This window comes from Acomys minous (genome assembly GCF_964271855.1).
Source record: "Acomys minous genome assembly, chromosome: 6".
NCBI lineage: Eukaryota > Metazoa > Chordata > Mammalia > Rodentia > Muridae > Acomys > Acomys minous.
Genome location: NC_140487.1, coordinates 101,856,353 through 101,869,518, shown reverse-complemented (window position 1 = coordinate 101,869,518; position 13,166 = coordinate 101,856,353). Strand labels below are relative to the sequence as shown.

The window sequence follows — 13,166 nt, the reverse complement described above, 5'->3', positions numbered from 1 at the left end:
TCAGACAGCCTCCTGCCTCTGCCTCCCTAGTGCTAGGGTCAAAGGCATGGCCACCACTTTCAGGTCATGATCCTCTTGCCTCCGGCTCTTCAGCGAATTCTACCATGTGTACCACTAGAATAAGTCTGTTTTGGTGTTTTGAGCTAGGATTTCACTGTTAGCCCAGGCTGGTCCTCCTGAGAGCCAGGATTATAAGTGTGAACCACTATGCCTGGCTGGGACTAATTTCTTATTAGCTGAACTCTCCATCCTGAGGGTAGGGGCCAAGGGTCTCTGGACTCTCTGCTTCAGTAAACAGCAGTAAAAAAAAAAAAAAAAGGCCACTTTCCACTAGATCTCTTTCATGGTACCTGGGAAACCTCAAGTCCTACTGCCTGGGTCACATTCTAGACCAAGTAAACCATGGTGTGCTCCCCAGCTCTCAAGCTGCACTCTTGAACTACAAAGGGGCCAGTAGACACCAGGGAGATGATCAGCCACAGCCGTGTATATATCCAAGTTTGGTTTTATGAGAAAAGAAACAAATGTCAAGAAACATGGAAGAGTTACAGGTGATTCACTCCAAACACTCAATAATCCTCACTGGCAGAGTCCTTCATCGTTGCCAGAGTCCAGAGTCAGTGACTGGAGATCCCAGATGCGAACGATCAACTACAGAGGGAACATCACCTACCCACAAGGCCACAGACAGGAGGAATTCTGGGTCCCAAGTTGTGTCTGAAAAGAGGAACCCTTTGAAAGGCAGCTGTTTGACAGGTGCCTGTCAGACACCAGGTCACTGGTGGGGAAAAAAAAAAACAAAAAAACAACGGCAGGGAGCAGGCTCAGAACTCTCAAGGAGCCTGAGGTGGTAGCGGAACTTTAATGAGGACACGGCCTCATGACTTTTTGGAGGGAAACTCGCGCCGACCTCGACCACCAAAGTTGCGCACGCGGTGGATGATGGCCAGCTGCTGCTCGATGGTGGCAGTGATATTCACACCGTCTGGGATATGGACGTATCGGACATTACGACCTGTCACAAAGAGGTCATCCAGTTCGACCTGATGTCCCCAGCGGTCAGTATAGGTGACGTTGGCCAGGCGGATGTTCATAAAAGCATCGACGTTGTCAATGCGTCCTCGGGCCACGCTCTCGTCTCGAAGGTCCACAGTGGTGACCTGGCCCTGGAGGCCCTGCAGCAGGATGATGAGGCTGTTCTCAGAGATGGTCCGCTCCTTCACGGAGTGGCTCAGTGCCATCGTTCCACATGGGCTGGCTGCTCACTGTGGGCAGGAGCACACGGATAGATGTAACTGACCACTGTCAAGCCCTGAAACTCCACACTTGTGGTCCAGAGGCCCCGCTGTGCACTAGAGTCACCTAGGGAAACTTTTCCTGGCCTTTAGGTCCCGCACATCCCAGGGGCCTAGGGAGGAGAGGTCCAGGCTTTCATTGTTGTTTTTTTTTTTTTTGCTTTTTGAGACAGGGTCTCTCTATGTCAGCCTTGGCTGTCCTGGACTCGATTTGTAGACCAGGCTGGCCTCGAACTCACAGAGATCCATCTGCCTCTGCCACCCGGGTGCTGGGATTAAAGGCGTGCACCACCACTCCCGGCTCATTGTTGTTTTTAAAGACAGGATCTCACTATACAGCCTTGACTAGCCTAGAACTTGATATGTAATGATAAGTAGACCAGTCTGGCGTGGAACTCACAAAGATCCACCTGCCTCTTCCTCACCAAGTGCTGGGATTCAAGGTGTGTGTTACCACATCCTGCCAAACATCCTATTTTAAAATTATGAGACAAGAAGCCAGGCAGTGGTGGTGCACACCTCGAAAAGCCATAAGTAAGTAAGTAAGTAAATAAATAAGAGGCAGGGTCTCTCTACATAGTTCTGGCTGTCCTGGAATTCTCTATGTAAACCAGGCTAGCCTAGAACTCAACGAGATCTGTCCACCTTTGCCTCTCTTTTTACTTTTTTCTTTTCTTTTCTTTCTTTCTTTTTTTTTTTTTTTTTGGTCTTTCGAGATAAGGTCTCTCTGTGTAGCCTTGGCTGCCCTGGACTCACTCTGTAGACCAGGTTGGTCTCGAACTCACAGCGATCCGCCTGCCTCTGCCTTCCGAGTGCTGGGATTAAAAGCGTGGGCCATCACGCCCGGCTCCACCTTTGCCTCTCAAGTGCCATGACTAAAGGCGTGGACCACTATGCCCGGTGTGCATTTTTTTTTTTAAGATTCCCCCCCAAATAATTCTAATGTGCTAATGAGCTTGGGAACCATTGCTGTAAGTTGTAGTTTATTTATGTCCTTCTGCCTGGTACTTGTTAATACATAATCTAGCCAAACATGGTGGTGCACACTTGTAATACCACCACTCTACAGGTCTAAGCAGGAGGAGCATCCCAAGTTCCAGGCCGGCATGAAGAACATCCGGGACTGTAGAGTGTGATACTGTTTCAAGACAAAACAAGCCAAACCTAGCCAAGACGCATGCCTTTAATCCCAGCACTCAGGAGGAAGAGGCAGGCTGATCTCTGAGTTCCAGACCAGTCTGGTCTACAAAACGACACCCTGTCTTAAAACAAACAAAACCCAAAAAGACCTCCAGGCAGGCCGGGACTTTAGCTCCGGCTCTGCCACTTCCTAGGGCTTGCCACTAGCGGTCAAGCTTGTTAGTTCCATCCGGAAACCCAGGGTGCCGAGTGCGCCCCTCTCCTCACCGCGTGTAAGGGGTTTGGGAAGAAGAGTCCGCAGCTGGTGCGCTAAGGCAAGAGGCCGCTCGCGTCCCAGCGCACCAGGATTCCCCACACTCGACCCTACTACCCACCGCGTGATGTCTTCCGCCTTCTGCGCGCTACGTCGCCAAAACCCGCCTTGGTCTAGGGACTCCACCCACCGCGGCTCAGAGAAGCCATGGCAACCGCGGGCGCCCCAGCACTTCGGAGCATGCGCCTCACAGACTGCGAACTACAAGTCCCATGAGGCCGCGCGCCGCAATCCAACCAACCCCCTCCCCCCCCACCCCAACCCCCTCCCGGTCTGGTTTCCCACCTTTTGTAGGCGCTAGGCTTGTAGCTGTGTCCCCATTATAATGGCATCCTATGTTGATGGCGCTGCGTGGGAGAGAACATCTGTAAGAAAATAATCCGAAAAAACAGGGTAAACGTTCTTCACCTGATTAAAATTGCGGTAATAAAACCCTGTCTCGAAAAACAAAAACAAAAAGGAAGAGACTGGAGAGATGGCTCAGAAGTTAAGGGCACTGACTACTCCTCCAGAGAGCCTGAGTTCAATTCCCAGCAACCACATGGTGGCTCACAACCACCTATAATGTGATCTGATGCCCTCTTCCGGCCTGCAGGGGCACATGCAGACAGAGCACTGTGCACCAAGCTGGCATGAACACCCAGGACTATGGAGTGTGATTCTATTTCTAGACAAAACAAGCCAAAACCAGCCAAATGCATGCTTTTAATCCCAGCACTCAGGAAGGCTGAGGCAAACGGATCGCTGTGAATTCAAGGCCGGCCTGCTCTACAAAGCGAGTCCTGGACAGCCAAGACTACAAAGAGAAACCATGTCTCCAAAAAAAAACCTAAGTAAATTTAAATAATAAATAAATAAAATTGCGGGAATGTGGCCGGATATGGTGGCACACTCCTTAATTTCAGCAACTCCGGGGGCAGAGGCAAGTGGATCACTGTGGCTTTGAGGCCAGCCTGGTCCTACAGAAAGTTTTTCAGGACAGCCAGGACTATGTAGACAGACCTTGTCTCAAAGAGGAAAACACAGGGCTATGGAAAGATGGTTTAGCTGCTAAACTTTAGCCGGGCGTCCTGAGTTCAATTCCCAGCAACCACATGATGGCTCATAGCCATCTATAATGTGATCTGGTGCCCTCTTCTGGTATGCAGGCATACATGTAAGCAGAGCACTGTATATGTAATAAAATAAATCTTTAAAAAAAGTTTTTTTTTTTTGTTTTTTTTTTACCTGTTTGAGTGTGTCTGTGTAAAGGTATACTGTGTGAGAGAGGCGTGGGTGCCCTCAGAGTTCAGAAGAAGGCATCAGTTCTCTGGAGCTGCAGCTAGAGGTGGCATGGTTCTGGGACATGAGCTCTGGTCCTCTGAAAGAGCAGTATGTGCTCTTTGTTTTTGTTTTGTTTTGTTTGTTTTTCGAGACAGGGTTTCTCTGTGTTAGCCTTGGCTGTCCTGGACTCTCTTTGTAGACCAGGCTGATCTCGAACTCACAGTGATTCACCTGCATCTGCCGCCCGAGTGCTGGGGTTAAAGGTGTGCGCCACCACGCCCGGCTATTTTGTTTTGTTTTGTTTTTTTGTTGCAGTATGTGCTCTTATTAGCTGAGCCATCTATCCAGCTCCTAAAAATAACATCTTTATTTAAAAAGTGTGTGCAGTGCAGAAGAGGCTGTCTGATCCTCCGAAGCTGAAGTTATAGTTGTGAGCCTGTTGAGCTACTTGATGGAACCCAACCCACGTTCTCTGCAAGAGCAGTAGGTGCTCTTTGGGACAGGGACTCTCTCTATAGCCCTGGCTGTCCTGGAACTTGTTCTGTAGAGCAGGCTTGGCCTCAAACTCACTAAGATCTGCCTGCCTCTGCCTCCTGAGTGCTGGGATTACAGGTGTGTGCCACCACATTCTGCTGGCTGGAAAGTAACTACTATTAAAATGTGATTGTTTAATTTTTGTTTCGTTTTGCGACTGGGTCTCTAGGTGGCCCATGCTGCCTTGAATTCACTATGTCCTGGAGGACCTTGAACCTGATCTTCTGACCTCTGCCTGCCAAATACTGGGGCAATGCGTACAGGCCACTGTGCTGGCCCTGGCCATGCTCTAATTGATCGTATTGTTTGTTTTGAGTAAGGCCTGCTTTGCTCACTGTGTTATGCCAATCCCCAAACTGATGAATTTGGGGAGGGGAAGCTAATTTATGGGTACCCAAATATGAGACAGAGCCCACACTGTTGAAGATTATTAATTTTTTTGGTTTGGTTTGGTTTGGTTTTTCAAGACAGGGTTTCTCTGTGTAGCCTTGGCTCTCCTGGACTCACTTTATAGATCGGGCTGTCCTGGAACTCACAGCAATCTACCTGCCTCTGCCTCCCTAGTGCTGGGATTAAAGGCGTGTGCCACCACGCCTGGCAAAGAGTGTTATTTAATATTTATTATTTTAGTAAGTCAGTGGTTACTCCTTGGCCAGCTTTAAACCAACAGCAACACATGCCCCCACTCTCCAACCTGTGTTCCCCAGACAGGTTGGCCTAACCTGTAAGGAAAGAGAAGCAAACGATCTGTGTTCTGCACAGGGGTGATCAAACCTCACGGATCTTCACAGAGAAAATTCCAGAATTTTCCTGTTGGAAGTGTGAAGTTTGGTCCTAATCCAAAGGTCACCCAGCAGATACTTTCACAGGCCCTGGGGAAGGACGGGTGCTTTCAACCAGTTGGAATGGCTTCCAAGTTCCCTTTAAAAAAAAAAAAAAAGTAGGCAACTATTCCTATCAGAATCTAGGTCAGAGTGTCATCTGCAGTAAAACTACAGGGAGTAGACTGCTAAGTAACCTTTGGTGACAGGGCTTTATCAGGTTTTCTTGGACGCAGTGCCTGCTTCCATGCAGCCTTCTCTGCCACTCAAAACCCCGTGCCTAGCACTCAGCCAGACTGCTCTACAGATGTCCTCTCTCCAGGCATCTCTGTGGCGTATTTTCATGTCCTTCTGGTACTTAGAAATCACCAGGGGACAAATTCACCTAGACCTTACCCAAAGTAGAATTTTTGTTTTGTTTTTTGTTTTGTTGTGCTTGCTACCACTATTTTTTACTACCTACGTTGGGTACCTTCAGTAATCATGAAGTCCTTTTCCCCTTCCCACCTGCACTCCCTCCCTCCCTTCACCCCCCCCCTTTTTTTTTGAGACAGGGTTTCTCTGTGTAGCCTTGGCTGTCCTGGACTCTTTTTGTAGACCAGGCTGGCCTTGAACTCACAGCGATCCGCCTGCCTCTGCCTCCCCAGTGCTGGGATTAAAGGCGTGCGCCACCACCGCCCGGCTTACATTATTTCTTTTATGTGCGTGTGTGAGAGCCTGAGCATAGGTAGTGAGTGCGCCATGCTTGTGCAGTGCCTGAGGAGGCCAGGTGGTGTCAGATCCCCTGGAGCTGGAGTTACAGATGCTTATAATCCACTATGTGGGTGCTGGGAACTCAACCCGGCTACCCTGGAAGAGCATTCGGTATCCAGTACTCCTAACTGCTGAGCCATCTCCTCTCAATACCCTGCTCCCCGTCATTTCACTTTCGAGACAGGGTCTCATGTAACCTAGGTTGTCTCTAAACTCCAGATCTTCCTGTTTCTGCCCCCCCAAGAACTGGGATTATAGGTCTGTGCCTCTGAACTTGGCCTCTTGGCTCTTTTCTGTTTTCTAGTGCTGTTGTACCATGCTGCAAACACAGCTGCATGAAAAATAGATGGCTCTCTGACTTCCACGCCAGCCAGGGAGACAAAGTAAGATCCTGTCCCTTGCTCCCCAATTATTATTATTATTATTATTATTATTATTATTATTATTATGGTCTTTTGAGACAGGGTTTCTCTGTGTAGCCTTGGCTGTCCTGGACTCGCTTTGTAGACCAGGCTGGCCTCGAACTCACAGAGATCCGCCTGCCTCTGCCTCCCGAGTGCTGGGATTAAAGGCGTGTGCCACCACGCCCAGCTCCCAATTCTTTTTTTAAATTGTGTGTGCTGGGGGGAGGAGTTGTACACGATGGAAGTGCAAGCCAAACTGCTGACCCATCTCTCCAGAACCCAGGCTTGAATTTCTGACCCTCCTGATTCCACTCCGGAGTTCTGAGACTAGTCGGGCTCTGCTACCCTCAGCTCATGGTGGGAGTGAGACTGTGGGGTAGAAGAAAGGCCCAGCTTTTGTGCTTCCGTGATGTGCCACAGCCCTGTCAGAGTCAGGGAAGGAAGCAAAGGGCTTCTGCAGGTTGCTGACAACAGGTGTGTAGGACAATCCATCTGTGACTGTTCCTTTTGGTAGGAGGGGGCAGTCTGCTGCCCAGGACAGATGACTTGAAAGACAGATACTGTTTCTGATCCCTGTTAAGTACTCTATGGACTTGTGACCTCCTTAGGGCTTAGCAGGCTTTAAATCTGGAGCCAGTGACAACTGTTTCAGCTCAGTGCTGGTGTTGGTGTCACATGTTAATGTGCCAAGGCACCCATTGGTCCTCTGTAGCTGAGGCTGCTCCTGAACTTTTTTTTTTGTTTTGTTTGTTTTTGAGTCAGGGTTTCTCTGTGTAGCCTTGGCTGTCCTGGACTCTCTTTGTAGACCAGGCTGACCTCGAACTCACAGGGATCCACCTGCCTCTGCCTCCTAAGTGCTGGGACTAAAGGTGTGCGCCCCATGCCCAGCTGCTCCTGGACTCTTGATCCTCTGTTCCTATCTCCCAAGTGCTGAGATTACAAGCAAGTGCCAGCCAGTAATACTCATCTTACCTTGTTTTTTATTTTTGGAGTCAAGGTTTGGCTGTGTAGTCCAAGCTGATCTGGAACCCACAACTCTCCCATCGTCTTGCCGCAGGATTAGAGGCTGGAGAGGTGGCTCAATGGGTAGAGCATTTGCTTCTTTTCCAGAGGTCCCAGGTTCAATTCCCAGCACCCACATGCCAGCACATAGCTGTCTCTAATTCCAAGAGGCCCAATGCCTTCTTCTGACTTCAGTGGGTCCTGCATGCATGTGGTGCATAGACATTTGTATGGAAAAATATTCATACACATAATAAAATAAAAATGTAAAGTTTTAGGATTAAAGATGTGTGTCACCAACCTCAGCCAAAGTTTTACCTTTAAAAATGGTTACTTTTAGCCAGGCGTGGTGGCACACACCTTTAATCCCAGGACTTGGGAGGCAGAGGCAGGTAGGTATCTGTGAGTTCAAGACCAGCCTGGTCCACAAAGCAAGTTTAGGACAGCCAGGGCTGTTACACGCAGAAACCCTGTCTCAAAATGTGGACCAAAAAAATGACTTTCTTATTGGAACTGAGAGCTAAATACTTTTTCTCTTCTTTTTCCCCCCGCCTCTTTGGTTTTTTGGGACAGGGTTTCCCTGTACATCCCTGTCTGCCCTGGACTCACTTTGTAGACCAGGATGGCCTCCAACTCACAGAGATCCACCTGCCTCTGCCTCCCAAGTGCTGGGATTAAAGGTGTGAGCTACCATGCCCGGCCCTCATAATATTTATTTATTATTATGTATAAAGTGCTCTGTCTGCATGTACACCTGCAGGCCAGAAGAGAGTTTCAAATCACATTATAGATGGTTGTGAACCACCATGTGGTTGGTGGGGATTGAACTCAGGACCTCTGGAAGAGCAGTCAGTTCTCTTAACTGCTGAGCCATCTCTGCAGCCCCCCCCCCCCTTTTTTTTTTATTCCAGTTTTCTTTGAGCAACTTTTTGTTTTCTTTTTTGGTTTTTCGAGACAGGGTTTCACTGTGTAGCCTTGGCATCCTGGCCTCACTTTGTAGATCAGGTTAGCCTCGAACTCACAGCGATCCACCTGGCTCTGCTTCCAAGTGCTGGGATTAAAGGCACATTCTACCACCGCCTGGCTTTGAGCAACTAGTAAAGTCTCATCTTTTCCACAGCCTTGCCACTTTTACCTCTAGGGCCTCTAACTCTGTAAAAATAAGAGGGGGCATTATCTGGCCGTGGTGGCACATGCTTTTAATCCCAGCACTCAGGAGGCAGAGGCAGGTGGATCGCTATGAATTCGAGGCCAGCCTGGTCTACAAAGTGAGTCCAGGACAGCCAAGACTAACACAGAGAAACCCTGTCTTGAAAAACAAAACAACAAATATGAGGGGCCAATTTTTGACATTTTTTGCATTTAAGGTACATAGATGTTTCCCCTATAGGTTTGTCTGTATACTATGTGTGTACCTGGTACCTGTGAAGGCCAGAAGAAACTGATTCTGGAATTACAGACAATTGTGAAGCAGCATGTGGGTTCTGGGACTCGAACTTGGGTACTCTGAGTCCTCTCTTTAGCCGGTACAATTTGAGAAGAGGTCTTAGTCACAACAGGGCCAGAAGGGCAGGTGAACACAGGGGGAAGCAGTGCAAGGCTGCATGGAGAACATTCAAACCCCCAGCATCTCACCTGGGATGATAACTAGACTCTGGAGACTAAACACACTCAGTTGGGTCAGCAGGGATATAGCATTGAACTAGGTCTCCCTCTTTTTTTTTTCTTTTCCTTTTTTTTTTTTTTTCTGAAACAGGGTTTCGCTGTTTCTAGAATTGCCTTGTTGACCAGGCTGGCCTCAAACTCATGGAGTTCCGCTTGTCTCTGCCTTCCAAGCATTGGGATTAAAGCCCGTCATGTCATTCTCTTACAGTCGAGAGTACTGATGCTTTCTTGATGTGGTAACTGGCCCAAGACAACACAGTAAATTTGAGGCAGAGAGGGGGATCAGAGCACAGTGTCCCAATTCCAACCATGTTGGGCACGAGGCCCTTGTAACTTTTTGGTATTCACTTATTCATGCATTCATTTGTTTGTCGTGAGAGAGCACCTGACGCGTGGGTGCACCCTTTGGTCTGATTTGAAATGGAGACTTGTGTATATTACTTAGCTGAAATTGTAGGTAGAGTTCCTTTTTTTGCCCCCAGTGCTAGAAACGGAGCCTAGGGGTTCACACGCTATGCTGTACCACTGAGTCACACACCAGCTTTTTTTTTTTTTTTAATTCCCTTTCTGACTCCCATGCTTTAACCGGCATGCAAATAAACTTGTTTTTCTCAATATTTGTGCAGGCCTACAAGCATGAAACTCTGGGATTGCTTCATCAGCAGAGATGTGTATCTCTCTCTTGTTTATCTACTGAGAGGGCAGGTATGTTTCAGATTGTCAGCATCTCTGCAGGGCAGGTGGAGGAGGAGACCAGGATTTCTGGGCAGCATGTGTCCCCTCTTCTAGATTCAGTCCCAGATGACAGTGACATCTACATCTGTGACAAGTGTGGAGAGTCGCAGAACCTTCCCTTTGCCTTTCCCCAGGCAGTCCCCAGGTGCAGGCCGTAGTGCTGAGAGGCTAAACAGAACGCACGTGCTGTGTCTGGAGCACACAGAAACAGGTGGATCTAACCTGCAGCCCAGGGGATCAATGTGCCTCAGGATAACTATGAATGCAGCCTGACATGACGTAGAACTGTAATTTAGCTGCACTCCTTTAGTCCCAGCACTTGGGAGGCAGGGGCAAGGGGATCACTGTGAGTTTCCAGGCCAGCCTGGCCACATAGTAACAGGAGAGTCAGAGCTACACAGTGAGACCCTGTCTGAAAAAGCAAAAAGCAAAACAAAAAACAAAATACAATAACAAAACAACAACAAACCCCTTAGAATTGTAAACTAAGACATTAAAAAAGAGGCCAATTTAAAAAAAAAAAAAAGAAAGAAAAAGAAAAGAGCCGGGCATGGTGGCGCACACCTTTAGCCCCAGCATTCGGGAGGCAGAGACAGGCGGATCGCCGAGAGTTCGAGGCTAACCTGGTCTACAAAGCAAGTCCAGGACAGCCAAGGCTACACAGAGAAACTCTGTCTCAAAAAACCAAAAAGAAAAGAGAAGAGAAGAGGCCAGTGATGTGGCTCAGTGGATAAAGGTGCTCATTTCTAAGCTGAATGATCTGAGTTTGACTTGTGGGACCCACTGTGGAGTAAGAGAAAAGACCCTGAAAGTTGCCTTCTAACTTCCACATTCCTGTGTCACCCACATTAATACATTTGGCTTGGCTGATGAGCAGTTATGTTTTCAGCTCACTAGCCAATGTCCACTGATGTGGTTTATTTTTTCTTCTTCTTCTTCTTTTTTTTTTTTGATCTTGATCTTCCTTTTTTTAAATTAATTTATTCTTGTTATATCTCAATGGTTATATTTTTTCTTCTTTTCCTTCCTTTCTTTCCCTTTTTTCCTTCTTCCTTCTCCTCCTCTTCCTCCTCCTCTTCTTTTTTCTGAAGACAGGTTTCTCTGCGTAGCCTTGGCTGTCCTGGACTCGCTTTGTAGACCAGGCTGGCCTTGAACTCACAGTGATCTGATTGCCTCTGTCTCCTGAGTGATGGGATTAAAGGCATGTGCCACCCCCTGGCCCTCCTCCTCCTTTTCCTCTTCTTCTTGTTTGTTTGGTTTATTTATTTATTTATTTATTTATTTTTTGGTTTTGCGAGACAGGGTTTCTCTGTGTAGCTTTGGCTGTCCTAGACTCACTTTGTAAACCAGGCTGGCCTTGAACTCACAGCGATCTGCCTGCCTCTGCCTCCCAAGTGCTGGGATCAAAGGTGTGCGCCACCACGCCCAGCTTTGTTTGTTTGTTTTGGCAGGGTTTCTTGTTTACTGTTTTGGGACTTATTTTGTAGACCAGGCTGGCTTTGAACTCACAGAGATCTGCCTGCTGCTGCCTTCCAAGTACTGGGATTAAAGGCTTACCACCAGCTAAAACATGATTCAGAAAACAAAAAACAAAATGAAACAAACAAACAAAAAATCTCCCAACTCAGTTGTGCAGCAATGTGGTTGCAATGTCAAAATGTTGGAAACACCTGGTGGGAAGGGTGGCTTTCCTGGGTGAGTAATACCAAATTTATCTGGTAGCCTGATCTTGCATTCCAAAACTATATCAGCATCCTTTCCATGGGGTGTGGTCTCGGTGGTCCTTCAAGCTGTCCCTCAGTGTGTTCTTCACACAGTGGCCTGCTCAGTTGTGCTTCTCTGCCATTCAGATACTCCTCTCATAGGAACGGGGACTCTGACCGCTGACAGTTGGCTGGCGCTGAGGGAACTCAGGGTTACTTGGTCCCTGGAGGGAGCATATGGGACAGGGCCTCCTGGCCATTCAGAGCTATCTCAGGCAGCGCTGACCTGAGGCAACTCACATGAGTCCCTGGGGGAGGCACTCCACCCAACACTTGCTAGGCACCCAGCCTAAGGCTCCACCTGGTGTTTGATGGTGATTTTGAGGATCAGATGTCACAGCACATCAAGCTGATGTCTTTGTGATAAAGGTAGATGCAGGGGAAGAGTAAATGCATGGAAGGGCAAACATCTGGGCCCCCTGGTGTCCCCTCTGGGCCCAGCAAAGCCTTTCTTGCCATTGCCTGGCTTACTCTGCCTCTCAGAGGGTGGGGAGTGGGAGGCAGGGTGCCTATTAAGCTGAGCTATAATAGACTGTCTTAGGGTTTCTATTGCTGTGATGAAACGCCATGACTGAAGCAAGCTGGGGAGGAAAGGGCTTATTTGGTTTACTCTTCCACAGCATTGTTTATTATCAAAGGAAGTCTGGTTAGGAACTCCAATAGGACAAGAAGAACCTGGAGGCAGGAGCTGAGGCAGAGGCCATGGAGGGGTGCTGCTTACTGACTTGCTCCTCATAGCTTGCTCAGCTTGCTTTCTTATAGAACCCAGGACACCCAGCCCAGGGTTGGCCCCACCCACAATGGGTTGGGCCCTCCCTGTCAATCACTAATTAAGACAATGCCTTACAGCGGGGGCGTGGTGGCACAGGCCTTTAATCCTAGCACTCGGGAGGCAGAGGCAGAGGCAGAGGCAGGAGGATCGTTGTGAGTTCAAGGCCGGCCTGGTTTACAAAGTGAGTCCAGTACAGGCAAGGCTACACAGAGAAACCCTGTCTGAGGGCGGGGAGAGGGGAGGGAGGAGGAGAATGAGGCCCTGAGTTCAGATCCCAGGACTCACCTGAGGCCAGATGCTATGGAATGGCCTTGTACTCTCAGCATCCTGCAGGCAGATTTGAGGCAGAGGTAGGAGAATCCGTGGAATCTCACAGGCCAGCTAGCCAGGCTTTCCCAGCGAGAACCAACACCTGAAGAGCAGACGTCCACACGCGTGCCTCGGCACGCATAGCTGAACTTCTTACACATGCGCGCGCACACACACAAACATTTTTGAAAAATTTGAAAAATAGTCAAAGTTTTTGGTGGTGTTCTGTTCAGCAGTGGGTCTTGCAGGTGAGTTTGAGGTCAGAGAAAAGAACAGTTACCTCAGTGTATGGCTAAGCTTTACGTGAACTTGACACTAGCTAGAGTCAATGGAGAGACCAGAGCCTCGAGTGAGAAAGTGTCTCCGTAAGATCTGCTGTAGGCAAGCTTGTAAGGCA

At 48.5% G+C, this 13,166-nt stretch overlaps 1 protein-coding gene across 3 annotated transcripts; it reads right to left on the bottom strand.

Moving 5' to 3' along the window:
• Positions 1 to 487: 487 nt before the first annotated feature.
• LSM10 (LSM10, U7 small nuclear RNA associated) lies at positions 488 to 5,459 on the bottom strand. Of its 3 annotated transcripts, XM_084786281.1 has the most exons (3): positions 5,268 to 5,459; positions 3,034 to 3,113; positions 488 to 1,265 (listed from the first exon to the last, which is right to left on the bottom strand). In XM_084786281.1, the coding sequence occupies exon 3, from the start codon at positions 1,239 to 1,241 to the stop codon at positions 879 to 881; it is 363 nt and encodes a 120-aa protein (XP_084642407.1). In that variant the 5' UTR covers positions 1,242 to 1,265; positions 3,034 to 3,113; positions 5,268 to 5,459; the 3' UTR covers positions 488 to 878. The 3 variants fall into 3 exon arrangements, with proteins under 3 accessions (XP_084642407.1, XP_084642406.1, XP_084642405.1); XM_084786280.1 differs by lacking the exons at positions 3,034 to 3,113; positions 5,268 to 5,459 and adding an exon at positions 2,810 to 2,928; XM_084786279.1 differs by lacking the exons at positions 3,034 to 3,113; positions 5,268 to 5,459 and adding an exon at positions 2,703 to 2,824.
• Between the last annotated feature and the right edge of the window lie 7,707 nt (positions 5,460 to 13,166).

Coding starts and splice junctions, on each gene's coding strand:
- LSM10 (XM_084786281.1), bottom strand. CDS start 1,241: ATGGCACTGAGCCACTCCGTGAAGGAGCGGACCATCTCTGAGAACAGC.